General features: G+C 45.2%; 1 protein-coding gene across 1 annotated transcript in view; it reads right to left on the bottom strand.

Annotated features, from left to right (window-relative positions):
• LOC146197794 (acetylcholinesterase-like) overlaps positions 1–26,962 on the bottom strand; it is a 29,267-nt gene extending 2,305 nt beyond the window's left edge. The window contains exons 1-11 of the mRNA XM_084591810.1: positions 26,867–26,962; positions 26,680–26,801; positions 24,902–25,056; positions 23,272–23,395; positions 23,028–23,184; positions 20,809–20,942; positions 14,945–15,284; positions 11,982–12,198; positions 7,160–7,167; positions 4,880–5,057; positions 2,437–2,549 (exon numbers count right to left, since the gene is read on the bottom strand). Of these exons, the coding sequence (XP_084447936.1) occupies positions 2,437–2,549; positions 4,880–5,057; positions 7,160–7,167; positions 11,982–12,198; positions 14,945–15,284; positions 20,809–20,942; positions 23,028–23,184; positions 23,272–23,395; positions 24,902–25,056; positions 26,680–26,801; positions 26,867–26,962 (1,644 nt within the window). The remainder of the gene's footprint in view (positions 1–2,436; positions 2,550–4,879; positions 5,058–7,159; positions 7,168–11,981; positions 12,199–14,944; positions 15,285–20,808; positions 20,943–23,027; positions 23,185–23,271; positions 23,396–24,901; positions 25,057–26,679; positions 26,802–26,866) is intronic.
• Between the last annotated feature and the right edge of the window lie 389 nt (positions 26,963–27,351).

Raw genomic sequence — 27,351 nt, 5'->3', positions numbered from 1 at the left:
GGGCGTGTCTGGATGCTCGAAGAAGAGGAAGAAGTAAGAATAGAACGGCTTGCCGGTACGATGTCTGATGCGTGGGTGATCCGCCTCCCCTGGAGCTGTCAACCATCCGTCACCAGAGTCCATGGGACCGATGGCTCGAGGTCACGTCGGGCAGCTTGGGCGTGGGTTGCGTGTTCGTGTCCATCGGTTCCTTTGGGTCATTCGGGTCTTTCAGGTCCTTCGTGTCGGTTCTAGTTGGTCTGTCGGTTCTCCTTGTCTTCAGGTCCGGGCTGGGGGCTGGGCGGTGGTAGTCGATCAGGTCTGGGCTTGAAGGGCTGGGGCGAAGCTGCTCGGCGATGTCCCTGGGCCCTCGGTCGAAGGTCCCGGCTTACAGATGGCGTCGATGCTCTAAGGCGAGGATGGGGATGACGAACCCAGCACATCCACCAAATGTTATGTGGCGGCAAGCGATGACAACAGAAAAACAGAGGACAGAGAGAAGATGCTCGATGGTCGTGAGATGACGTTTAATGAATATCTGTGTGTGGGCCTAGCGCGCGCGCTCCTGCCCCACGCCACTGCCCTCTTCTTCCTCCTTCGTCCGTAACAATATTATGTATGCGCTAGGTTATTGCGCATATATAATAATCTCATTGCCGAGGAGTAATTCCAGAAAACGTGCACTCCCTCGCTCCATCGGAACAGTGAATGATCGCAAGATATTCGGACAGAGAAAATACGGGAAAATACAGTAGGAGGCGCCCAAGCATGTGACACTTCTGCGAACTTGGGCGCAGACCCCGTCTGGCTCATATGTCAGTGGCGGCCGTATTGGAGAAAGATGCCGTGCGCAAGAAAACGTTTACGAGGCAGGTAGCCTTTCCTGGGTCACGGAGCCATGTTTACGCTGATTCAAGACACCACGTGCGCTATACGTCGCTTCGAAGCGCTGGCCATTTTGTCAGTTCCCGTTTATACCGGGGGCCAAACTTACTTCTACATACAGCAGTTACGTTAAAAATTTTATCGTAACAAATAAACAGTTGTCATCATTTAGATAATTGTCACTTCGCCACACAAGCGCTACAGCTGAAGCTTAGGCCGCTCTACACACTTCACATATGGACATCACATGTCGCCCTAGCCGCTAGAGATCACTGAAGGGGTAATTATTCGTATATACGAAAACAACTGCCTCAGCTTAGCCAAAGTTGGCGTCACAAAATGAGTATTATTAGGGCAGACTATGTTTCCCTTTGCGTTGTGGCATCATATTTTATACACTCGATGAATTGCTTGCAGCGCGCGTATCTGTGCCTTCGGCAGACGTGGGAATTAATGACAGCAGCACGACGAAATCCCGACTACGTCTGTGCTGTAAACCCGCTTCTACCAAATTCTCTTCAGCACAGTGAACCACAAGAACACATTCCCTATGTTACGTAACAAGTTCGAAATTTTATTTATCCTTTCTTTAGAAAGTGCGGTTCATTCTCAAGTGCAACACTAAAACATATATTGCTGCCTGGCGGGGTTAATATATTTACAGCTTACTTTATAAGATACTCTCGTTTATTTACTTTTTTTTATGTTCAAGCATGAAAAGTGTCTTTAAGAAAGCCGTAGCTGTGCAGGAAAACCTTTAATAAAGGAGTTTTTGCAACGCCGGTATTAGCACTCTGAAACTGAAGCCTGTTTGACTAAGAACATTCGTTCAAAACATCGAGCTTATCTATTCTTATGGTTCCACGCTGCGGTCAACTTGATCAAGCTGCAGCGGCTGCGATTGGTATTAGACAAACCCACTGACGGGGTTTTACGCGTAAATTAAATAAAAGAGAGGCTATTTCCCCGAAAGGGTACTTTTCGGCTTTCTATGTTTTGTCATATAGCCAGCACCTCGCTATACAGGCAATATTGTAAGTTAAGAGCTCGAGAATAGGGACATATGTTCGAGTTAACTTTGTGACTGAACAATACTTCCGCTTCAATAGCGCAGAAAGGAGCAACAAAATTATAATCTGACTTCAAACCAAAAGAAACATCCAGTTGATTAAAATTTGGTTTGACGTTGTCTAAAAAGGAAGCTGAGATGAAAAAATGTCCGCATTTGGCAATTCATTTGACAAGGTGCATAGGAATAGTAAACAAGACTAAATACGAAGCAACTCCGCTAATTCTGAGAATTCTATTTCTCCTCACGCGACTTTTGCTAATCTTCGAGGTACGATATGCGATAGCAAGAAAACAGTCACACTGATAAGTGTAAAAAAAGAAAGCATTATATCGGACGTCGCAAGAGCTAGAAACAAATTCCTAATTAATTTACCGCCCAATTTTATATGTATGTGGAGCTAGGGGTGGTGGGGAGAGGTGTTGCTTTGCTCTGCATATAGTCGTTATGATGACCACAAACTGTCGCTGTCAAAAGGCAGTGGTGTTCGCTGTGGGTTTAACCTGGTTTTCCGGTCCCCTGCTGAGGTACTGTGCCATGTAGGCAGTAGGGCACACGTACAGCAGGTCGCCAAGCAGGTGAGAGACACTATTCCACACTTGTTCCCTGGATAACCCTGAAACAGAAGCGTTCGAACAATTAGATGAATTGAAAACGAGTTGGCTCGGTGCAGCACATCTGGCTCTGCCCTGCTATTAGTCACGTGGCTAACTGCCTCATTTGCCGACTCCTGCAGGATATAGCTTTCCTGGCCAGCACCGAACGGATTAACTTTACTGTAAAAACTCGCCACTCTAACTGTGGTTCTTAAAGCATTCCTTCTGAGAACTTTACATTATCATCGAACTTAACTGTCACTTCGTATTAAACAAACCGCTACACAAACTGGACAGAAAGGAAGAGACAAGTGCTAAATTATTATAGCTATATTCGCAATGATACTTCGGAATTAAAAAGACAATGCACATTGCCTCTGGTGCATGCTGAATCGAACGTTCTGCGAATGTGCCTTCAGTTTGACCAATGGCTGCAGTTCGCGCAAGGAAGATCATGCGTAGTTAAAAAAAACGACGGCAATAAGAACTCCACTTCTTTACGAAGAAGCATTCAGATCAGATTCACGTTAACCAAATGCATCTCGTTTGAGCTGAGCGATAACTGTGGTACAATCGGAAAGAAATGGCAGGGTTCTAACGTAGTTGAACACAACAGGACGTGTGGAAGCGTTTGCACACAGATAATTGACGGAGACGGCGACGTGAAATGCACAGCGCGAGAGTGTTTCCGTTTATTAGGCGGGTAACCGGTTGTGGCAATAGCTATATGTGCTCCCCGTACTCGCTTCTAGCGATGACTTTCTGGGTTAAAATCCACCGCGCTCGGACGGTATTCTTTTTGGCCGATCTTGACAGCGAGCTTGTTTGCTGGTCACGCACACTAGGAAAACAATTTTGCTACGGCGGCTAGGCTGCCTACAGGTCGCTGACGGCATTTCTCCTCCCCAGGATGGATGATTGCTTTCGCACAAATTTTTCTCTGCCAGGTCTTCTTTCAATCAGTGTTCAACTGTTCAACTTTGCTGACAGACAAAAAAAAAAAATAAACGGAGTAAAATATATTTCCCTTTTTTCTTCGGACGCTTAAGCTACATCTCCTGTTTTGTTTTTTTGCAGCTGAAGTTCATTATCATAGACATTAGTTCACTATCATAGATATTTCAACTGACTGACATCAAAATGTATTATGATTCTGGGGGGCATTCAAACATTGGCGCTCGGTGGTGCAGAAAAAAAGAACCCTACTTCCCCTCGACACCGAAACGGAGCCTGTCAATGTATCACTGAAGGGTTCTTCGTTTGTTTTTAACCTAGTTTGCACTCTTCTGGAGCTTGTTGACGTCTCCGCGGTTCCGTGAAAGAAAAACATCCCGGAGGCGGGAGAAAGAAACGTTGTTCCGCCCAGACAGCCACTCGCTAGCGCACACACTCTCTCGAGAGCCTGCAGGGGAAGCTCTGGGCCGAGAGCGAATGGAGAAGCCGAGTGGTGTGTTTTCGTGTTTCATTTTTTTTATTCTCCCTCATTTCTTTCGGTGGCGTCGCGTGGTTTTTGCTCGTGGAATGGCCGCAATAGAGTAGGAGCAGCGCAATTTCTGCGCGCTCAGTCAACTGAGCGGGGAACGAACGTGCAAAGGGCTACGAGCCGCGGATGATCCGCGGTCTATTGTCGCCGCCCGAAAAAGACGACGTCAGCCCGACTGCGCCATACAGCTGAAATTTTGATTCAGGTCAGAAGCAGTGGTCGTTCTGGTGAGAAAATACTGTTCTGAATTGTGGCCTTTTTATAACGCGAATAGGAAATGCTATTTGCTGAGCGGCTGTTATTATTGCATTTTTTATAGCAATTATCTGCACCGGCTCAGATTGCCACAGAAACCAACGATGTAGATCATGATGAGGTCAAACAGTTAAGCAGTTTCGATAGTTTGGCTTTATATTAGTTTATTACCGCCTGACTGTAACTTGTGGCGATGTTGGTCACGCGAGCATGCTTGCAGTTCCAGCTTCAATTCTTCATACACATTTCGCGCATGTGCAAAATCCAAAATTTTGATTGCAATGATGAAGAATTCAAATGCCAGATAGTGAATAAATAGCATGGTAAAGAAATGAAACGCAATCAAAAAATAAATGAGATGGGAACCCTGCCACACGTATGCGTCAAGGGCTTGTGAGTGAGTGAGTGAGTGAGTGAGTGAGTGAGTGAGTGAGTGAGTGAGTGAGTGAGTGAGTGAGTGAGTGAGTGAGTGAGTGAGTGAGTGAGTGAGTGAGTGAGTGAGTGAGTGAGTGAGTGAGTGAGTGAGTGAGTGAGTGAGTGAGTGAGTGAGTGAGTGAGTGAGTGAGTGAGTGAGTGAGTGAGTGAGTGCATGTGTTTGAGAAGTCTCCATACCAGCAGAGTCGGTGAGGTAGATACGCATCACTAGCTTGGCATCACGCACACCATATTTTGCTAGTTCTCGAGGCAGGAACCGGTGCACAGCTTCTTCCGCAGACAGCCCGCCTGGTAAGGTTTTCTTGAAGTCCTCCAGCGTCTGTAAGCCCTCGTCAGCCACGTTGCCGATGAGCACCTGAGGAGCGGCAGAGAAAAGCGGCGGAAGTGAGGAGCAAATTATTGTTAAGCCAACGACGATGTTAGCAGGCAGTGAAAGGGATGTCGTGCTTGGGAAAACGTATGGATGTATTTCGCGAGATCACTTATGAATGAGATCACTTTCTTGCAGTCACATCTAGGGACAATATCATCATCATAATCATCATCATCAGCAGCAGCGGCAGCAGCAGCAGCAGCAGCAGCAGCAGCAGCAGCAGCAGCTGATTATACCAACTGCAGGGCGAAGGCCTTTACCACATTCCTCCAATTAACCCGGTCCTGAGCTAGCTGCATCCACTTAACCCCTGCGAACTTAACCTCATCCGCCCACCTAACTTTCTGCCGCCCCCTGTTGCAATATATCAAGGGACAATATATCTTGAGCAAAACACGTACGAGCCCTTTGGTATTTTATGTGAAGGATTCTGTTTTTGTGACAAGAAGATTTTTTTTTTTTCCTTTCAGACGAAAAGGTCCGGCCAATGGCCGCAACACCTAGTATCAAGGCTGAGCGATGAAATCTGCCCGCAGTTCACAACGAGCAAGGATTGGCGATGTTGAAATCACCCTCACAAAGTAGGCGCAAGCACTCCTGCGATAAGCAGCAGGGGCGCAGATTGCCAACTGCGAAGAGTGGTCCTGCATTAGATATCCGCTGTAGTATACAGGGTGTCCCAGCTTACAGTTGCCAAGGATTAAAAAATAACACATTGGGGAGGCCAGAGAAACCACTTGCATACAGGTGCCAGCCCTCTGGCACACCACGAAAATCGTTTCATTTTGCAATAACTACTAGTAATTAAGATCATGTTTCTAATTTACTAGATATTGATTTTAAATAGGAGACAACAAACGTAATTTGCAAATTGCGGAACACTTTCTGAAATCTTTATTCCAATTATTTGCGATAAAGAATGCATCACGTGTATATTTCTTTCCGAGCCCCAAAGAAAGCTTGCGAAATAAACAATTATCACGTGATTAGCGCATTCATGCACCACGATGGTGGTCCTCTATATCGTAGTTTGGGCGAAAGAAATCAGGGTCCGTATTCTGAGTTTGCGTCGTTACCGAAAGTGTCGGATATCTCCCTGACCTCGAGTCATCTGATTGGTGGAAACGCCGGAACCGGAAATGGCTACCTTTTCTGGCTCCGGCGTTTCCAACAACCAGGTATAACGACGCTTTCGATAATGACGCAAACTCGAAATACGGACCTTGCGGTTGCCGTGATTCGGCCGCCCAATTTCACAGGTAAGCTGATATATTGGCGATGGTTGCAGCGAGCGCGGAGGGCTCGCTGCAACTTACACCGCCACGTGCATCGACTGGCTAACGCGGGTGAAGAAACCAATGCAGACATATCAGCCTGCCGCTACGCACCGATACCCGCCATTACGAAGCATCTGCAGACGTTCCTTGGAATGGCTTCCTGTCTCCGCAAATTTGTTGGCGACTTTGCTGCCACGGCGGCTTCCCTAACAAATTTGTTGAAGCAGGGCGAGAATTCTTTTTTTTTTTTGTTTTTTTGCTGCGAGATGCAGCAAATAGCTTTACTGACTTTCAACAAAACGGCTGAGAGACACAGAAGTGCGCACCGAAGCTACCCAGGTTGGCCTTGGGGCGGTGCGGCTGTGCTTCAGCGCAACCCACAATATCTGAACACATCGTCGCCTGCGCTAACCGAAAATTTTCATCCGCAGAGAGTCATTACCACTCCAACGAGTTGGAGTGCCCCACGTGGTATTTAAGTCGACGATAAGCTTCGGACTACCTATGCGGGCGGAAATTCATGGTCGTAACGGATAATTCCGCAATCTCCTGGATGTTCACAAAACAGCATCTAATGGACAAGTTCACCCGTTGAATAATAAGGCTACAAGAGTACACATACAATGTACGACACCGGGCCCTTAACAGTATTACCGACGCTATGTCGCGCAACTTTTGCATTGGCAACTGTTTTAGAGTCAAGCGCACCGGAGGTTTGATTTTATTTGAAGTTTTGTATTGAATGTAGCAGATAATATGTTTCAAAGCACGCTATAGAAGACGGTCTCAAAGTCGAGGATTGTGGACGGGACCTCCTGTAAGAACTGTTGAAGTGAAATATACAAGCAGTTGCAAAATTTGCGCAATACCAGGGGCGTTCATAAAGTGCGTATTATCAGTACCATAACTTTAAAGCAGGCGCACATGTGAGGCATCAATATAAATGTACAGGTGCAGACATAAGTAAGCGGAGCACGCTTTGCCATTCAAATCACGCCTTCTGTGCAGGAGATAAGAAACCAATATTTGCCCAAGTAAATTGGAAATGGCATCTGCTACCAGTCTGCACATACCATGACTGCCAGTTGCAATTATGCAACGCATGAAAATTTTTAGAAAGAAATAGCGTGCTCCGTTTACTTTTGTCCGCACCGGTACATCTATTTCCAGCGCAATACAAAAAAAAAGTGTGTTCTATATAACATCTATCGGCAAATTGGAATCACTCCCAGTGATCCGCTTTCTGTACTGGAAGGACCGCCATTCAGAGAAAACTCATGCCGAGCTAGTGACATTGTACAGTGATAAGGTTCAATACTATAAGAATGTCGTTAGATGATGAAGACGATTTTAGGTCACTTAAGCCTGGCGACCAAGAATGAAGTTGCCGGCCGTCTCTGGCTCGTTTACCAAAGATTGCAACGTGATCTGGGGCTCTAACGCTCGCTGACCAGTGGATAACTGTCGAACAAATAGTGGAACATTTTATTGTGAGTGAAGACTCAGTGCTCACCAGCTTTTACAACAACCTGCCCATGACTAAAGTCCCTGCACACTTGCGAAAATCTTTTTCCTGCTCCATGACAAACTCCGCTTTACCCAGCACAAATGATTGTGATACACGCGGTCATCTTAGGCTACGAAATATTGAATCATTCTCCATATTCACTCGATCTCACGCGAAATAACTTCTTCCTCTTCCACAAAGAACACAATGCGCGGGAACACTAACAGGACGACGAGGAAGTGGTTGTTCAAATAAATGCCCTTCCGGAACACAAGTAATGAAGAGGTCTAGAGGGATGGTCTGCTCGAACTCGTCCATCAGTGGCAAAATTACGTTGTCTTGTATGAAGAATATGTATATAATGATTAAACTCCAAGTAAAGGCGTACTTTTGTAATTATTTTTCTTCATGCCCATAATACAAATTTTGTGAATACCCCTCGAATTCAGCATCAATGGGTTGTGGTGAGCGATACATGTTAACTACTTTTCTTTGAATGAAAACGATAACACACTAAATTACGTAAGAAAACGCAAAAAGAATCGCAAAATGATATATAAGATAACACAGGAATAATTTAGCTTGAAAATGCAATTAGAGTGATAGTAAAATGACGAAGAGCAAATTTAAAAGCATATATATTTACCAGTAAATGGGAATGAATTTCGAAGAGTGGTACTAGAGTCTCGAACTGTTTGTTTTCCGTGATTAGTGTTTGGTTCAGACAGTAAGAAGTTATTACTGTTGCAAAACACGTGTTGCGTAGACGCGGTTTCGGTCATTGGTGATTAGTTAAAATAGGAGAAACTCTCTAACCGATTTATACATTAATGGATGCGAGAGTTGGACTGTGAAAAAGGCTGACCGCCGAAGAATTGATGCATTTGAATTGTGGTGCTGGCAAAGACTCTTGAGAGTTCCTTGGACTGCCAGAAGATCAAATCAGTCAATATTGTCGACCATAAACCCTGACTGCTCATTGGAGGGTCAAATTCTAAAGTTAAAGCTCAGCTACTTTGCTCATCTGATGAGAAGAGAGGAGTCGCTGGAGAAAGATTTGATGTTGTGATGTTGGGAAAGGTTGAGGGTCGCCGGAGAAGGGGTAGGCAACGAACGCGATGGTTAGATGGCATCCTCGAGGCACTGCAGATGAAGTTATGTGATGTTAGGAAGATAGGGAGAGACCGGAAAGCGTCGCGCGACATGGTCCATAGGGTCACGAAGAGTCGGACACGACTGAACGACTCAACTGAACTGAACTGAACATAATCTTATTATTTTAACATACACTTATTATTTTTAAACTTATAATTTTGGGCACTGAAAAGTTACTGTGTGATTGGAGCACACGAAGAGCATTTTCAGTGCGTGACTATAAGTAATAATACGTATAGCTTAATTTGGATACTTAACAGGGAAATAAAAAAAAACGCGAAAGGTGTGTGTTTCTCTAAAATGGCATGCAATACTGAATGTGGGTGTGGATAAACGAGTAATAAAGAGAAATAAGCGTGGGAATATCAAAATACAGGCGAACTTTAGTTAATACATGCTAATGTCGTAAGTCATTTTGCGAAAAAAATAGATGTCATGGGAGTCCAAAATTTATGATTGTCGTTTGACACCCCAGATGCAATAACCGAGTTCGAACCAATGCTAACACACGGAGTTACGCAAATAGCTTTATGTGGTCAGCTGAAGACTATAGAACTAATTTTTGGGCAGCATATAGTCACCTAGTGGTAAAAATGCCGTTGGCAACAAATGAGGAGGCTCGAAATTAACTGGAATAAACTCCTTGTTGGGCTGACTTTCGCACGCAAAACTACCAAACAACCGGCGACGGCAATAGCAGCAAGCGTGCTCGGCTGTTGTCGATCTGCGAATGTACGTCGCACCCGTCAACGCTCAATTTAAAGGCAGCAAAGATGCATCTAGATAAGGCCGCGAACTTCGAACATTGTAGAAACACACGCGAGTGACTGGAAGTTTCGAGATACATTTCGCGGCATGTTTCGCGACAAAGAAAATGATAAGGCTGCGTCTCACGACCAAAGAAATCAACAAACAAAGAATACATAATAAATTCGTGCACTGGAATTGCAGTGATAAGGCCGCATGCCAGCGGCTGTTTAAAAAAAAAAATAAAGATTTGAATGGTTCGTGGCAATACTATTCCGGCACCAGTTGAACCCATTTCTCTGCATCGGCATTCAGTTTTTCAACTTTTTTTCCTTGTTTATATGTGCAATGAAGGTTAAGGTCGTCGTGTCGTCTGCGTAAAGAAGGCAGTTTCAATTATCAAGGCACATAAAGAGGTCAATATTATATGAAAAGAACAAGACAGAACCAAGAAGAACCTCGCAAAACTTCGATGTGTATAGTCTTTAATTTTTGAATATCTCCCTGATATGAATACAGCTTATTTTCTGTCGAATAAAAATCTTTAGATTAGCGTAAGTGCAGGCCCAGATATGCCGATAGCGTCGTGCTTATTGAATAGAATGATATGATGGAGGGAATGAAATGTTTTGGAGAGGTGGATGAATAATGCACCAGCACCAAACAATTGACCATATTATACTCGAATGTAATGGTATCCATCCGGAAGTTGATGCAGGCGCAGTAACTGTTCCTGAAGCTCTGGGGTTTAGAGATACCAGTGGCCGGGTGAATAAACCGGCGGTGGAAACTAGCAAAAAACGACTGGAAGATTGGTGGCTTAAAAGCAGAGAAGTGAGATAAGGTTAGTAATGTAGAAACTAAAATTTAATAAATAGAATGATGGTTTAGTTAACCAATCTAAATCAATAATTAAGATATAGGGAGAACAATGAGCAGGATAGCTACTGCTACCATCCCGTTTCAAAGGGGACGCTCCTATATTCCATCCATCCATCCAGCAATGCTGATCACATCAATAAAGAATTTAATTTGGTCAGTGAAAGCATTCGCGGCTAATTCGGTTCAGAACCCCATTCTAACGCCAACCTGCTTGGATGAAATGATGCCAGGTTTTGATAAAAAGCTGTTTGGTCAAACGACCACAGCTTTTTCGATACATTTGCTGAAAATGACAGAATGGCGATGGGGCGGTAATTGGAAATGTTATGCTTATCTTCCTTTTTAAAGATAGGAATAAGCTTAGCCTTTTCGAAGCCGTAGGAGAAATGGCGGATTTGAACAGTATGAGCGATGACGTCGGAAATAAGATGGGCAATCAACCTTATATGAGACGATTGTATATTATCCATATAAATATTAGCGTCTTTTAGCTGCGTATTGTTTTGCAAATCTCACCAGGGGACAAAGGCTAAAAAAAAATGATTTGGGGAGATAGTTACAATGTTTGACTAGTGGAGACATTTGAATTACCTGAACGGAAATCAAATGAATCAATAAATGCTTAAACAATGTTTGCCGAGTTTCTATATGTTTTCTTGCCTGAAATAATTCCTAAAGCTTCTATTTAGGAATACACTAATAACTTTCGATTTCTTATAAAGGTTATTCCCAGCATGATTTAATTCTCTTTCGTAATGCTTTCTTCTAGCTGTGCTAGGGAGCATGCTTAAGTGTCATGTTAATGGGTGCTTTATGCATTTTTTGTAGAGGTAATCTTTTTCTGTTTCTTTTTTGTTTTTCAAACTGTTTAAAAGGCCAGAAAACACCCAGGGATTGTTAGGAGGTAATTATTCTTCACTGCGTGTAAAAGCAGCGAGCGTTATTTCCGCGGCAATATAACGCCCAGCGACGCCGTCGTAAAAAAAATTTTATTGCGAGAAGCCATCTTTCGAGCTAAAAATGCGAATTTTCAACGTCAAATATCTCAAACTGCATTACCGATAACGAAATTTTTCAAAATAGACCCAGCTTTCATGCTGACGGTCTTCATTTTCTTAATATTGGCTCATAAGTTAAAAATAAAAAGATAATCATTTATTGTTAGTTAATTATTGTCTTAATTACTGAGATCTATCACGTATATAATGCCCGCCTTGCTGTGCAATTCACCTGCATAGACCGCACCGGCGTATCTCTAGCAGGGTTCAAGATAACGATCTGTCAAAACTAAAAAAATAAAAAAAGAACAATAATCGGGCCGAGCCTCTAGAGTGTCACGTGCCTGCTTTCTGAAGGGCGGTGACTTGAGGAGCAGGCCAGAGGGCATGTCGGGCAGGTACTGGCTCTCAAAAGTGGGCTCGAACGCGAAGCCCACGCCGGGCTCGAGCCGCGCCAAAAGATCCGAGGAAACGGTGCGTAGGCAGCGAATGAGCTCGGCTGCGGTGGCCCCGGCGCAGCCGACGCGGCGGGCAAGGGGTGCCAGGTTCAGCTGGGACTTATGAAGGCAACGGCACGAAATAAAGACAAGTGAGGAATGATATCTGACGAGGTGACCCCGTAAACGACTCAAGAAGGCACGCCACGAGCGATTGTGACGTGACCCCATCATTCAACATCAACTGTGCTTTGTACTGTGTACGCCATAGAAACCTTTATGCAATTATTTATTACTTCACGCTTCAATTAGCGAGGGCCTAAACGAACGCGGATCGTTTTCCTTTTGCCAAATCATGTGCATCATTAAGCGGCAATGTGCGCAGCTCATTTCTTTTCAACCGCTTCCAGAAAGGTCACCGCGTGACACAAAACTACCCGCCCTATAACCTTTTTTAACATGAAGCAAAAAGATAATTTCTTTGCAATCTTCGTGGTGAATACGCTACAAGGATATGTTGTGAAACTTCTTGAACTTTAGAAGTTGAATAGATGTTGTAACGTAACGCAGCTGCAATCTGTTAATTCATATTCCGGAGTAATCCAACAAGTCGGGTTAATTGGGAAATAACCGGTACCACTTAGCTTGAATGTATAGTCATGGATAGAAGTTCGAGGAATGCGGATTTGGGGGAAAAAAAGGGAGACACTTATGCACCGTCTTTAAAGGAATTACACAGCAACATTAATGGCTTCCGTCTGCTGCTCCCTTTGCGGAGGACCGACATTAGAGTATATACGGTTTGCTACTCCATCACTAATTGCTTGATTCGCACCTCTATAAACCACACATACGAAAATGGCATATAAGACTGTTAAAAGAGGGATAGCTTCCCTTTGTTTGGAGTCGGCCTTGTTAAAATTGTGTGTACATATGGCAGAAGAAAGCTTCAATAATCAAGTACAAAGACTTGAGGTGGCTGGTTTCCCGGTTATGATTATATGTGGGGTGTCAGTGTCTCTGCTTCAGAAAATGAAAGGGAAAAAAAGAACGCCAGATATGTTGAGAAATAAACGACCACAAGTGATCCCCTATATACATAGAGTTGCACATTGCCTGAAAAAGGTGGCAGGTAGGTTTGAGGTGACAGTTATGTTTTCTGCCCCCCAAAAAGACTGGGTGGGTTATGTGCATTAATAGGGAGGAAAAAGATAGGTCAATGCGATAAGAAGCATGTGAAGAGGTTTATTGGATGTCGGGTGGGAGTGATTTATGAGGTTCCTCTGACGTGCGGTAAAGTATATATAGGCCAAATTGGAAGATGTATCAATGATAGAATGAGGGAACACGAGAAGTCCATAGAAAATGGCAAGGGGTCAAATTTACCTCTGCACTGTCAGAAGTGCAAGTGTGAGCCGATGTTTAGCAGGCTTAACATTTTAGGAAAGAGTCCGGATAAGATGGCGCGCGAAATTTTAGAGGCGTACTGGATACAGAAGAAAAAAGATAGATGTATTAGTGAAGCTTCGTTGAGTTTACGTAGAAAAGAAGTTACTTTTATTGAGCAATCCTCCTGAGTAATGCAAAGAACGAGATTATTATCGGGCCTCAAGCTGTTATTCTTGGCCTAAAGCTGTTATTCTTGGATTCCTCTTACAGTTTGGGGCCAAGGTAGTTAAAAGAATCTTTTTACCGCAAGTACATGGGCTTCGGGGCTTCGTAGACGTTGGCAGGTTAAAGTTTTTTAATACATAGGGACTACACAAGTTATGTGGTGTGGATGGACATGTCCTACTGTATATGTGTGGCGGTGGTTTTTAGTGTATGACTATGTGACTATGCGGTGATTTTGCCTGTCCAGCGTGGTATGAGTTACTGGGCAAAGCAGAGGTGATGGAGTAACAAGACAGTGTAGAATTTGTGACTGTCATGTTTGGACGCTGTTTATGGTCTGCGAGGAAGAAAGTGCCACTATCCCCTTGGTAAATAAGGGGAAGAAGAGAAGAAGAGGCAGATGAGATTGGTCACTGCCATGTTTGGACGATGTTTATGGTCTGCGAGGAAGAAAGTGCCACTATCCCCTTGGCAAAGAAGAGGAAGATGAGAAGAAGAGGAAGATGAGACGTGCCTGAGTGTAGAAGAGGAGGAGTGGTGAAGAGGAAGTGTTTTCAGATTCTTATTACAGTTGGTAGTGTGCGCGTGTGTTGTGTATCTTCTCTTGTGTTTGTGTTTGTTGCGCCACATTTCTGAATATGATGCAGCACCAACTAGCCCCTCAAGCTGTTATTTTGAAAATGGCATACTGTCGTAAGCTACCATACTGTAGGTGTCCACCCTACACAAATACTAAGCCCCACTTTAGACAAACCACACGAGCCTCCCTGCGTACCTTAAGGGTAGCGTGTCCCACGGTCTAACTCTAAACCCAAGGGCGACACCTCTGATTACCATTTCACCCTCGCATCTCAAACAAGCTTCCCGAGTCGTCAACTGCTGCCAGCTGGGTCATGCGTCTTGGCATTATATAGTCCGTCAGCCAACCAATGCCAGGTGACCTGCCAACTACCACCTGTCAGAGGCATGCCTCGATTTTTCGCCCACAAGGGCGACAACGGTGACAATGGCGACAACGCCAACGCCTGATTTTCTGTCGAACAAGGCATTTAATAACGCTGTTAAATTGAGACCTAATCCTTACTTTGCGCGTGTCTAGCCAGCGAGTTGGTATCTCCTTCAATAATTCCACGCATTCCGTTGACCTCATTTGCCTGCCCGCACAGAAATCAATCGTTTACCATAAACCCGCATCGAGCAAACTTTCGTCCGTGACTGCAGACGTTTCTTGGAAATACTTGAGTAGCTTTACCTGCCGAGACGCCCTCTGGTCCGAGAAGGGACCGACGGGCGAGCCGCTGTGTAGCACGAAGCGATGCAGGTCCATCGTAGTTCCCTCTGCCTCGGGACTGAGCAAGTGCAGCGCCAGAGAAGATGCGCCAGCCCCAGCGCCGGCAACCGCGATGCACGCGGGGTCCCCGCCGAAGTCGTCGATGTTGGAGCGCACCCACTCGAGCGCCAACCGCTGGTCGAGAAGCGCCAGGTTGCCCGGCTCCTCGTCTTCTCCTTCGAGCGGGCCCGCGACGAATGCGAGTGACCCAACGCGGTAGTTGGGCACCACCACTATCACACCACTCAGCGCAGCCAGGAACCTGCGCGAGCACAGCCTACTTTATGATGCCACCCCTTTGCTGGTTGATTAGGCTGTCCCTCTAGGAGAGCACGCTTGCGTTAGTGCATTGAGGTCGGAGGGCTGCAAAACAATTCACTCTCCGCCACAATCGATATCAGGAGCGGTACCTTCCTGTGAAGATGTGTGGAAGAAGACTTGATCCAGAAAAGAACACAGAAAGGAGCCTAAATCACAATCTCCGCTCTCAAACAGGGTAAACAATTAAAACAGAGAACGCATTCTGAACCTAATTGGCTGCCCGGGTAGTTGGATACGAATGTGCCCTCATCTCCGAAGAAAGTTTGTTTAGCTCATTTCCTCTCGAAGAACCATTTTCGACTGCGGCAATGTGTCTCTGACGCTAAAACGTAAGCGAGGTTTTACTTATTCACATTAAGGAATGCATAAATGAGTGATGTCGCCTTGATTCAGTGATTCCGGTCCGCTTGGATAAAACATGAGTAGACTCATAAAAGCCAACAATAACACTTTCCTGCGAAATATCTCCACTTCTTAGCGTATAATCTGATTTAAAAGGACCGGAATTCTAAGTAAAAATAAATCTGTGCCGATAAGCACCATGATAGAATCTGCAACAAACTCTGTCGCTAAAAACAGAAAAACAATGTTTTATTAAACTGCGCAAGGCAAAAAAAAAACGCACAAGCAGCCATTATCAGCCGATTTTGCAATTAAGGTGCACGCGTCAAAATCATTTTTTTTACCGCGGATTCCAGAATCCACTCATCCACTCATCCAAAGTGGTGGAAAGCAGCCGTTTTGTATAAATGCGTCCTTTACCTTTGGAAAATATTCAAATAGCCACAAGGAGCCAGCAACTTATTTTTTACTGAGCACAGTTATTGTACAGAGCAGTTCTCAAGGTGGGCTTTTCCTGGGTGGCTCTAGCAGTGAAAACGCTTTGAAGAGCGATTACAGGTGACAGATACCAATTATTACTGGAGTTTTTGCCTCTTAACTGTATTTTACCGTTTTATAATATTAAAAGGAGTTAGATTTAAACAGGACTTACCTTGTTGAGTAGGGCGGTCCTCTCGAACGAATGTCGTGCAGAAAATATGCATTAAATTTATAACCTCGGTAATATTTGCTAATTGTATAAAACCCTATGTAACAGCACTTGGCACTATAACTTCTATTCTAGTTTTACCATGCGTAATTCCTAGGTTGCACATTAAGCGGTTGTTTAGTGAAGTGATACAATCGTGAGGGAGAATTACGGAAATCTTCAGATTGGTATCAAATGAAAACGAAGTAATGAAGTAAAACTTCGCACATTGCATTAGCCTCATGTCCGCCCAAAGTGGTAAAAATGTTGCTGATGCGTGCCTTGTACAATGGAGATATTGGTGCAAAAAAAAATTTCGTTATATTTAAAAGGCCGCCGATTAAATGCAGTAAATGATCACAGTCATGCCATTAGGTCCAGTCTACATATAGGTCATATAAAAATGACCTAATTGCTAGTTATTTCAGAAACGTTGTACGAAGAAGCTATAGCAACGAAAATGTCGTCATCTGGAATATCACCTCTTGTGCGATTCATAACGCACCACACTGAAGCAGTGAGTACCAATTGACAGAGCGCGCATTAATCTTCCGAATGGTGCCTAAATTGTCTTGTTTAATAAAAACGTCGTGCAATATTCTGGTGAACATGACCTTCAAGGGAGCATTTACGTTGACGGAGTAGGACATTGGTGGTGCATATTGGATGGAAAAGCAGCACAAAAGACAAGCACCAGAGCAAAGAAACACAGGACGAGTGCCTCCGCCTTCATCAACCGGTTTGAAGAGCGCATCATCCCGGCTACATGAGGTGAAATGCCACATAGTTAATAGGGCCTACATTAAACTAATGTTTCCTTGGAAATAATACACAGAGTTACAAAACACCGAGACTATTTTTACTCGGCCACTTGTCAGTGGGGCCAAGAAAAAGGCGGTCTAAACTAGGCGGCAAACCCTGGCCGCCCCATCCTATCTGCAACTCGCCAAGCTATGAGAATCGCGCCGCAACGCGATCGGCTCACACTTGCCCATCCTCGCTGTCTGTGTTATGTTTATGAAATGAGGTCGAATGCAGTTTGTGACGCAAGACCCATGTGCTGATTTTGCAAGCGGCAGCGCACGGCCAGCTGATTCGTGGTAGCGGAACCCAGTAGAAAGTGGAGAGGAACGCAGCGCAGAATTCACAGCAAGGGACTCTTGTATTTTTGCGACGCGCCTGTCGTAATCGGCCTATCACGGACTCGTCGGCGAAGGCGCTCCTGGAATAAACGCAGCCTCGTCTTGCGAGGACGCAGCTGGCGATGACGCGCTCGCTCATACCCTCCACTGCATCCACGAGCCTACCTCGTCCCGCGTTGCCTCCACTGAACGTGTATAGGGCCAGTGCGCGCTTCTGCCCACTCCACTAACTTCTATAAGACGACAGCGTCTTTTTTTTTTTTTTTTTTGCTGCTGTTCGCTGCGTGTTGCTAGTACTGGCGAACGGCCTTGCACCATTCGTTGCATGTAAATTTGTGTGCTGCTCGTTCTCGCACGTTGTTTCGATGTCTAGAGTCTTGAACGGTGCCTGCTTCAAAATGTAGGAATGCAAGCGTGGCGAATGAAGTGAGTGCACTGCGCACGATTAAATGGCTGGCTTGCATACATCCTCGGCCAATATTTGTAACAGAAATCAGCAATGAGGCGCTAGTGCGGAGGAATCAAGATTTAGCGGAGAAATATCAACACTTGTGGTTGTTAATGGTGAGTCCAGAACAATCATGCTACAAAACACAGTTGCCTATAGTTAAAGCCCACAGTATCTTGAAGTTTGGATAAGCGATGACAAAGACAACTTGCGAGATCACAGAAAGGAAATTGTAAAGAAGCCAGAAAGTCAGGTGCCATTAAAAATTGCGTGCTCTGGGCAGATGATTGTTACTAGGTGTCTGATACTTGCCTTTTTTCTCTCAGGGCAGTTATTAAAATAGCTAATTAGTCCTTACTAATTAACCTTGGTGAACGATAAACATACTGGAGGTTAGCATGGCGACTCTGATTAGCTCTGGATCGGTTTCACTGGGCTGGCGCCCATATATATATATATATATATATATATATATATATATATATATATATATATATATATATATATATATATATATATATTTCCTAAGGACCTATCAGGACCTGCAAGCTTGAGCTTGCAGGCTTTGAAAGGTCCTGAGGTTTGCTTTTCTAATTTTAATTACTATGGGGAAGCTATATATATATATATATATATATATATATATATATATATATATATATATATATATATATATATATATATATATATATATATATATATATTTCTATCTAATTTCTCTCATTCCTCGGGGAAAAATCCTGGGGCGCACTAGTGCACTCGATGTTCCAAATGTGCCGGTCATTATTTCTGGGCTACATGTGGTACAGCTTCGCCATATTAATTAAAATTAGAAAAGCAAACCTCAGTACCTTTCAAAGCCTGCAAGCTCAAGCTCTTCGTATCTGCCCTTGATTCCCTAAATGTGCATCAACAGCAGTGACTGTTCTTGTTGTCTGGGATCATCACGTTACTACACACATTGCTGCTGACACAGTGATAGCGCATATTCAGCACCTAGCAAGGGCCCTCAGTCATTATCTAGCAACTCCTCCAGTAATTATTCCAAGCACTGCATTCGTCAAAGTTATAAAGTTCATCGCACCTATATCACATCGCTGTTTGCTTATGCCGCAGCACCATGCTTGCCCATAAGTCTACATGAACCTCGGATATAAATTCAATTCCTGTAATTACAAAGATAGCCGTTATATCATCGCCTGATCTTAAACAAATGACGGATTATCTGCATTCTAAACATCAACAACGATGCATGCCTACGTAGGTGACTCGGTTAATCCCACTAGTTCCGCGGGGTCTGTGATAATACCGGCCAAATCTAGTTTGATAAAGGTTAAGACGTGATATCTTACTTCTACCGATGCTGCAGTTGATTCATTTGTCAAGAACATCCACATGACTGCTCACAGATTCTAAAGCAGCCCTTCAAGACCTGCAACTGGTCACATAAACAGCTCGTTGGAGAGATGCGCCAGGTGTTCCACGGCGCCCCATAAAAAGGTCATGATAGTATTTTCAGTCGCTGCCAGGACACGACGGTATCAATGCAAATCACATGGAGGACGAGGCTGCCCGTTCTGCTTACAACGACGGAGTACCAGTCGGAACCCCATATCGAGGGCTGACGCAGCGTTTGTGCTTCGCTCTCTGGCCCTTCAGATCACACTTTCAGCATGAAACACGGTGGATTTTTGCAACTGCCGCCTCAGCGCATTAGACCCTGCACTGCGCCCTCGCCTTCCCTTTAAGATAGCCCGTCAAGAAGCACATTGCTGTGCCGTTGACGACTCGATTTTGTTTTCACAAACAAGTACGTTTTCCGGAGTGTATAGGCCGACAGCCTTGCCTGTGAAAATTTTGGTTGTGAAGAGACAGCTGAACGTCTCCTGTGTGAATGCCCTGTATTTCGTAAGTGATAGACATAAGTTGTGTTCTATGCTGGGCATCCTCGATCCTCGCCCTTTAACGGTGGATAAGATCTCTGGCCCGTGGCCACAACAGTCGACTGCTTTCAAGGCCTACAATGCACTGCTTTGTTACCAGACAGCCACCGGCTTTTGTGACCGTGCTCCTCGTACCTTCTCGCTTCGCCTCTTTAATCTCCTCATCCCTTTCGTCCTATGCAGGATAGCCAACCAGGATCCTTTCTGGTTAACCTCCTTGCCTTCCCTGCTCCTCACCTATATACCTATCTGTCTACCTACTGTCTGCCTATCTAACTACTCTACTTGCTACCCACTGTATTTATCGGTCTATCTAAAAATATAGTATCCAAGAGACGGGAGCACAAAGGTTCCTTAACTGATGCACATCCATAGGCTGTCTCCAAATCGGAAGAAGGCTGCGAAGTGCAGCTATAGTGTCACGAGGTGGTACCGAGGCTGATGACAACAAACGAAGTGTCTGGTAGTGCACTAAAGAAACTCTTTATTGAGGTGAATTTCGCGCGCAAAATAACTCAGCAATTCGGCGTCGGCAATAGCAGGAAGCGCGCTCGTCAATGGTGGAAGTGCGAATACCCACTTCACTCGTCAGCACTCCATTTGTAGGCGGCTAAGAAAGATCTAGATAACACAGCAATCGGTCGCTAACATACCCAGTAATGTTGTAGAAGCACACGTGCGTGGTTGGAGTTTTTCGAGATACATCTCGAAGCATCTTCTACAACAAAGGATAGGATAAGGCTGCGTCTCGTTTTAACTACCTCGAATAAGCAAAGAATACAGAATCGATCCGTGCACTAGAATCAGAGTGATAATAGAAGGTACCATAGTCGTATCCGTGTTCACAGCTTTCCCAGAGTCATTGCTTTCACTCATCTCGGTTGTCTGTTCCTTTCGTTTACCTGCCGTCGTATCTTGGGTCGCTGTTGGATCCCCCTTTGAAGCCTCCGCCATGAAAGAACACGATAACGGGTCTCTTGAAAGCATGGTTGTTTGGTTCGTCCAAATCGGAAGTCGAGTTGGCGTTGGTAGAGACCTGAGCATGAAGCGCGGGCAGATATTTAGCATAAATTATCATCATCAGCGGCAGTTAGATTATACGCACTGCAGGGCAAAGGCATCTCCCATAAGGCTCCAACTAAACCGGTCCTGTGCTATAGCTGCGTCCACTTGACCCCTGCGAACTTCTTAACCTTATCCAGTCACCTACCTTTCTGCTACCCCTGCTACGCTTTATTTCCCTTGGAATCCAGTTTGTTACCCTAAGCGACCATCGATTATCTTCTCTTCGCACTACATGTCTTGCCCATGCGCAGTTCTTCCTGATTTCCACTAGAATGCCATTAACTCGAGTGACGCACTCTGCAGGCTTCCTATATCTTAACGTTACACCTGCCATTTTTCGTTCCATAGCTCTCTGCGTTGTCCTCAGCTTAAAGGGAAGCTGCACTGGTTTTAGATTTCGATGAGTTTCAAGCGGTTGAATGATTATAGCTTGAAGTTAAGGCATGTGAAATATATTGGTGATAGCATTTGACACAATGGCGCAATTAGCGATTAAAGCCGTGACGGCTATCAGGCTTCACCTCACTGCAGAGTGACGGGTGGGAGACGCATGATGACGTCATTGACGGTACCGGTACGTTGCATAGACAATAATGATTTCAAGAAATGAAAACAAGGCAGCCGAAATCAAAGTCCTAGAAATGTTGATTAGCACTGTCAGAAAAGGCGCAGCAGGACGTGGGCGAAGGCAACAAACATCATTAATATTACCGTCCATGACGTCATCACGGAGCTTCTCCGCAGAACTTTAGTGCCATGAGGAGAAGCTCAATGTTTATTCGTCGATTACGCCATCAGTTTAAATGCTAACGCAAAAACACCTTGCGTGCATTATCTGCAGCCTATGTAGTTTTGAATACATAAATATCGCGAAATTTTCCATAAGTGATGCAGCTGCTCTTTAAGGGAAATCCTTTTCGTTAGCTTCCATGTTTCAGCCCCATATTTTAGTACAGGTAAGATGCAACCGTGTGCAACCGTTATATACTTTCCTCTTTAGTGAAGCCGGTGCCTGCTAGTCATAATCTACGAGTACTTGCAATGCGAGTACTAGCCTAAATCATGCTTAGCAATAGTTTATAATTCCAGTAGCGAGTCTAGCGACATACATCTTCGTCGGCATTGCGGCTTTGGAGATCAGATGGTTATTAACATTCACAGTTGTTTCATATACTCTACGAAAACAGAAGATTAGTCCACAAAGCGCGTCTTGGGTTCTTTTCTGATCACCTTAATATGCAAAGGCGTCAAACAGGCGTAGCTTTTCAAGATGCTTTCAAGCGTTACTCCACAGGCTACGTGGCTAAGTGGGGGGCCCGGTAATCTTGACATATAGACATTACCACATCGAGTTTGTTTTATTCAATTTGTTTCGTCGATTTTCTTGTGCCTGTTTTGTCTGACATTTTACCTCCCCTCCACTCCGCTCTACCCCCCTACAACGGCAAGGCAGTGCGCGCTGTCAACACAGGACAATGGTAAGCCTCTGTGCGTTCAACGAGCATGCGAGTTTGAAGTCGCGCTCCTTCGCCAGGTAATGCGCGAGTCACATGAACGCTGCTCTGAGTGTGTGCTACCCCGAACTCGAGCGTTTGCTGCCGAGTGCCCACCCCGGAAGCTTGTGCATTGTGTCGCACGCGCGATCAGTCTACGACAGGACGCTTTGTGCGCGCAGCTATGAGCATGCGGCCTATTTTTAATATATTGTGTAAACAATGGCAGTGGCCGCTCGAGCGCAGTCGTTTTGTCGACAGAGCTTGAACACTTGCACGTGAGCGACACGAACCTGTTCACCTTTTGTATTTTGCAAATAATGTACTAAGCTTCCCCGGTCCTTTCTTTCTATCACTCCCCTCTGTACTTTTCCTCCCTATCCGTTTTATTTCCCGCAGGCCGCAGCTTGATGGCTGAAGATATTAGCAATTGCAGCTGACGACAAAATTGTTTTCCTTCCTTTGTTGATTGTTTTTAATAGACCGTTGCCACTACCTACTGCAGGTGTGTACATCGCATAAACGGGTAAAGGTAGATCTCAAATCCAAGCCGCGGTTCCTACCGTGTGGGGAACCCAGATGTTGAGGTGCAGGCAGTCTTCGGAGGGTGACTCGCGCACCGGTGCCTCCGCGCTGGCGCCCTTGTCCCTCCCATCAGACCCGGCAGCTGGTGCAGACGACGGGTAGCGGGTCGCGCTGTCAGGAGCACTCGGCTCCTGGCTGTCAGCAGAGGCAGTTGGATCACGCCACGCCGGCATTGGCGCATAAAAAGAGGCTGTCGAATTAACATCCTTTCTCTGGACGCACGGTGGCCCCCAGCGGCGAGCGCTCAGCTTCCGGGGCAGTGTGCGCGGTATGGGTCGGAGGAAGCGGTTAGCGCCGGCCGTGCTTTCGGCGAACGGAATGCCTAAAAACTCCACCACGAGCACACCTGCGTTTCATACGCCCGTGGGGGTGAAATATGCATGCACTTAAAAAATTCTACGGGGCACTTTTGACCACTAAAGTTCGATGAGACGATAGCCTCTGTTTGAAACGCCGCTTACTCCTACTTTACTGCATCTGATTCTGTATACTTGGTGCGGCGTTCAAAGAAGCGTTAAACGAAAGGCGCAGTACGGACGCCTGGATCGGATGCCCGGAGGGGTCAGCTTAGTAGGTCCGATACGTCTGGTGATGCATCTCTCATGACCAGACGTGACCGCGTGACTGGGTGTGACGTCATAATGACGTCAGTTCCGGTTATTATACGTGACTGGATGTGACATCATGATGAAGTCACATCCTGTCATGGTTGATAGCGTCAACAGGTGATGACATCACAATCTCGCGGTGTCCCGCGGAATCTCGAGAAGTGTGACACATCTTGCAGACGGACACTCATGAGCCTATAAAGGCTTTCGCCTTAATACATTTCTCACGTGCCCGGTGTGGCAAGTAGGAGTGATTGACAGCTATAATGCGACGAAAGTGTGTGACAGAATCATGGCCAATAGTAGGAGCCGTTAAATGTGTTCGCCTTAAAAAGACGGAGGGGAAGACCAGCGGCATCCCGCCACTCTCAACAAGTGTGACGCCTGCACTCGGCTGCTAACACCGATCCACTAGCACGTGTTTGAACGGGGAGTTTGAGTTAGAGGAATAAAAATGACTAGAAGGAACTGTGTGTGATGTTGCGGTAATCCCATATACGGTCGCTATCAGCAAAGCGCGTCACGCAGTATTTGTGGCAAACAGGACCTCGTGTTATGGAAGTAGCCTGCGGATTTTAAAGGCCCTCCGGCGCTTGGTTCTGTCTTGGTGGTAAGTTTTCGTTCGCAAATCATGTGGGCAATGTTTCAGTCAGAGTTGGTGGCTACAAAACGGGCTTCGCGATGTCTGCTGCCATACTGTGTTTGTGTTCGGATCGCTGTAAGGTTATCCGGGCGCAGAGAACGAGTCGCAGAACGGATTTAGTGTGACACGCATCTTCATTCTTCGCTTTTTATTTTCTTGGGTATCAATATAAAAAATGATGTATTATTTCTATCATGAATGGGAAAATGTCATGTTGCATTTGATCAGTAGCCAGTTACCTACCGATGAAGCATGCATATGTGGGCTTAGAAGTGTTGCATATTTTTCCAAAAAGTATCTGACATTTTCTTCTCGTCTTAATACCGGCAATGAGAAGAAAACTATTTTACTTATCAAACAATCGCCATGTGTTTTCTCAGGTTTAGCTACTTGTTTCCTTCCCTGGGTCGATGAGCGATTACCTTCGGATGGAATTTTGAGTGGACATATATGCCTAAACTTCAGTGTTATATATGCACAGAAACATCTGAAGACAACAACAGCGTGAGAGAATTTCGCGATATACAATTTCCTCAGTACAATAGTGACCTCAGAAAGAATATGATCAGTGCGAAAGTGATCAGCGAGTGTGTGGCCATACCTTCCACTTGCAAGGCCTTGCCTTCGACCTGCGTGTCGTGTGTTTGCACCACGTAGGCCGGCCTCTCCTGGCGGTTCTTGTAGGCGACCACAAACGCCACGAACGTCACTAGGGTCACCACGAGCGTCACGATGGGCAGGAGCTTCAGCAGCTTGCTGTAGCACCGTGTAGGGAAGACACTTTCATTGCGGCGTGCAATAATTTGATGAAGGGGACCTTGATTCATATGCTCTGTCATATAAGGTATTCCAGCTTGAGAGAAAATACGACTGTAGTGTTTTGATGCATCAAGATAGAATCTCACTCCTCGAACTTCGGTAAATTGGTCTGACTGCACCTTAACATTTCAGTTCATAAGAAAAATATATTTGATATGAAATTCAGAATTTTATTTTCTGTAGTGTTATAATAAGGAGTACTTGATAGTCTTCTAGTACTTAGACCGCAGCTATGATGATGTCATTTACCTATCCTACCTGGCTGCAAAGAAAACAAACAAGTTGGCGAAGTCCAGTGGTGAGACGATGCGATGGACCGCAGAGTTGTTACATGGATGCTCAGGTCAGCCCATAAAGCTTTCACTAGCATTGAACCGTGTCCCTTCCTCAGTTTTCGTGCATTGTATAAGACGCTCAAAACCCTTAAAATACGATTTTATGAGCGTTCTGCATGCCACATTTACTTTGATAACCACCTCGGGAAAGGATTTCGACAGCAAGCAACCAATTGAATGGCCGAGAGTCTGGGAATAAGTGCGTTAGACAACCAATTTAGACAAGACGCAACTTAGACACAACTCCTCTAGTCGTAATGCGTAAAATTTGCATCGGGGCCATTCTGATCCCACCGAGGTGGCTGAGTGGTTGAAACCCACGACTACTATAACGAAGACCCCAGGTTCTAACCAGACCAGCGGCGGCTGTCTTTCGATGCATGCGAAACACATATGCACCCGTACGCCGTGCGATATCAGTGCATATCAAAGATCCCCAGGTGGTCTAAATTACTCCATAGCCCTCCACTATGGCAACCTTTTTCTCTCTTTCCGCTTTCACTCCCACCTTTCTTCCCTTACTGCGCTTTCTTGTGTCCACGGAAAAGTATGACTACAGTTGCTAAAACACTTTAGATTGACAGACACTACGCCAGTAATCTACATGAGGTTCCATAGCGCACAACAAAGAGGGGACACAACACGAGTGTCTGTCAGATACTGCGCCTTTAATTTTCTGCAAACCAATTCACCATTCACAGTGCTGTAGTGATTGAGATTCCCGACTATTGTGCCGGAGTACCCGGGTTCGATACCGACCGCCGGCGGCTGCGTTTCGATGGAGGCGAAACGAAGAGGCGTCCGTGTGCTGTGCGATGTCAGCGCACGTTAAAGAACCCCAGGTGGTCGAAATTTCTGGAGTCCTCCACCACGGCGTCTCTCATATCCTGAGTCGATTTGGGACGTTAAACCCTACAAACCAAACCAAACCATTTTACTTTATTCTGTTGATCTACTGGCATGAACATGCCGCTGCAGATAGAAAAGACTAGCAAACGTGTCCTTGAAAAGCTTTATTTTTTTATCTTTTGCTTCAAGGCAATTTTAGGGTAAATATACCAGCTAAAAAAGCTGAATTTCATAAAATCATATCCATCGGTACTGCAGTGGTGGTAGTAGGAAGGCTTACGGCGAATGCCGTCGGCACTAAAACGTTCGGATGTCATTACACAACCTCCTGTAAAGGTGCCGCAGAGATTCAAGGTGTTCGAAAGGCGAAACTTACTCGAACCTCTCGGCACCCGTGTTTCCCAGGTACGTGGACCTCTCGGCCAGCAAGAACCTGTCCATGAGGCGCCTGAGAATGAACTGTGGTCGTCCCCTTCTTCCGCTTATTGGGCGCCTGTTCTGCAACGCAAACCAATACACCGGGCAGAGCTGTTGTTGTTCTCCTCTAATTTGATGACACATACCCACACAGGGGGATCGGCCGGGCAGAGCCTGGGCGACCGATGCGTAATTTCGATCTCTTCTCCTTCTTCTTCTTGGCCTTTTAAAACATGGCACATACCGGCATAAGGGGATTGGTCACAGTATAGTGGTGTATACATGTAAATTTCCACAGGCGATTACGACAAAATAATTGCGCCAATCTGGAATTTTGAAACATTTCGTGATGAAAAACGACAGAACGGCATTTTAAGTAGAATATCAAAAATAATATTTCGGTGGTGAAAAAAGATAAAAAAAAATCAAAGGAGTTAGAAATCAAGGAATAGTCTGCAAATGCCTTGCACTGCACCCTCAACTATCTTAACCCCAGCAGAACTTAGAAATTCATTAGAAGAAATAGGTAGAGGCCTGGAGCGTCGCCTTTCGGCGGTTGTTTCGCGTCCCTTCACAATAGGTAACCCTTACAACGACTGTGTCTGTGTTTCTGACCTCTCCCAAGTTGTAA

This window comes from Amblyomma maculatum, chromosome 2 (assembly GCF_055883805.1).
Source record: "Amblyomma maculatum isolate TAMU_Amacu chromosome 2, ASM5588380v1, whole genome shotgun sequence".
Classification (NCBI taxonomy): domain Eukaryota; kingdom Metazoa; phylum Arthropoda; class Arachnida; order Ixodida; family Ixodidae; genus Amblyomma; species Amblyomma maculatum.
The sequence above is the reverse complement of the archived record's forward strand: the minus strand, read 5'-3'. Positions and strand labels throughout refer to the sequence as shown.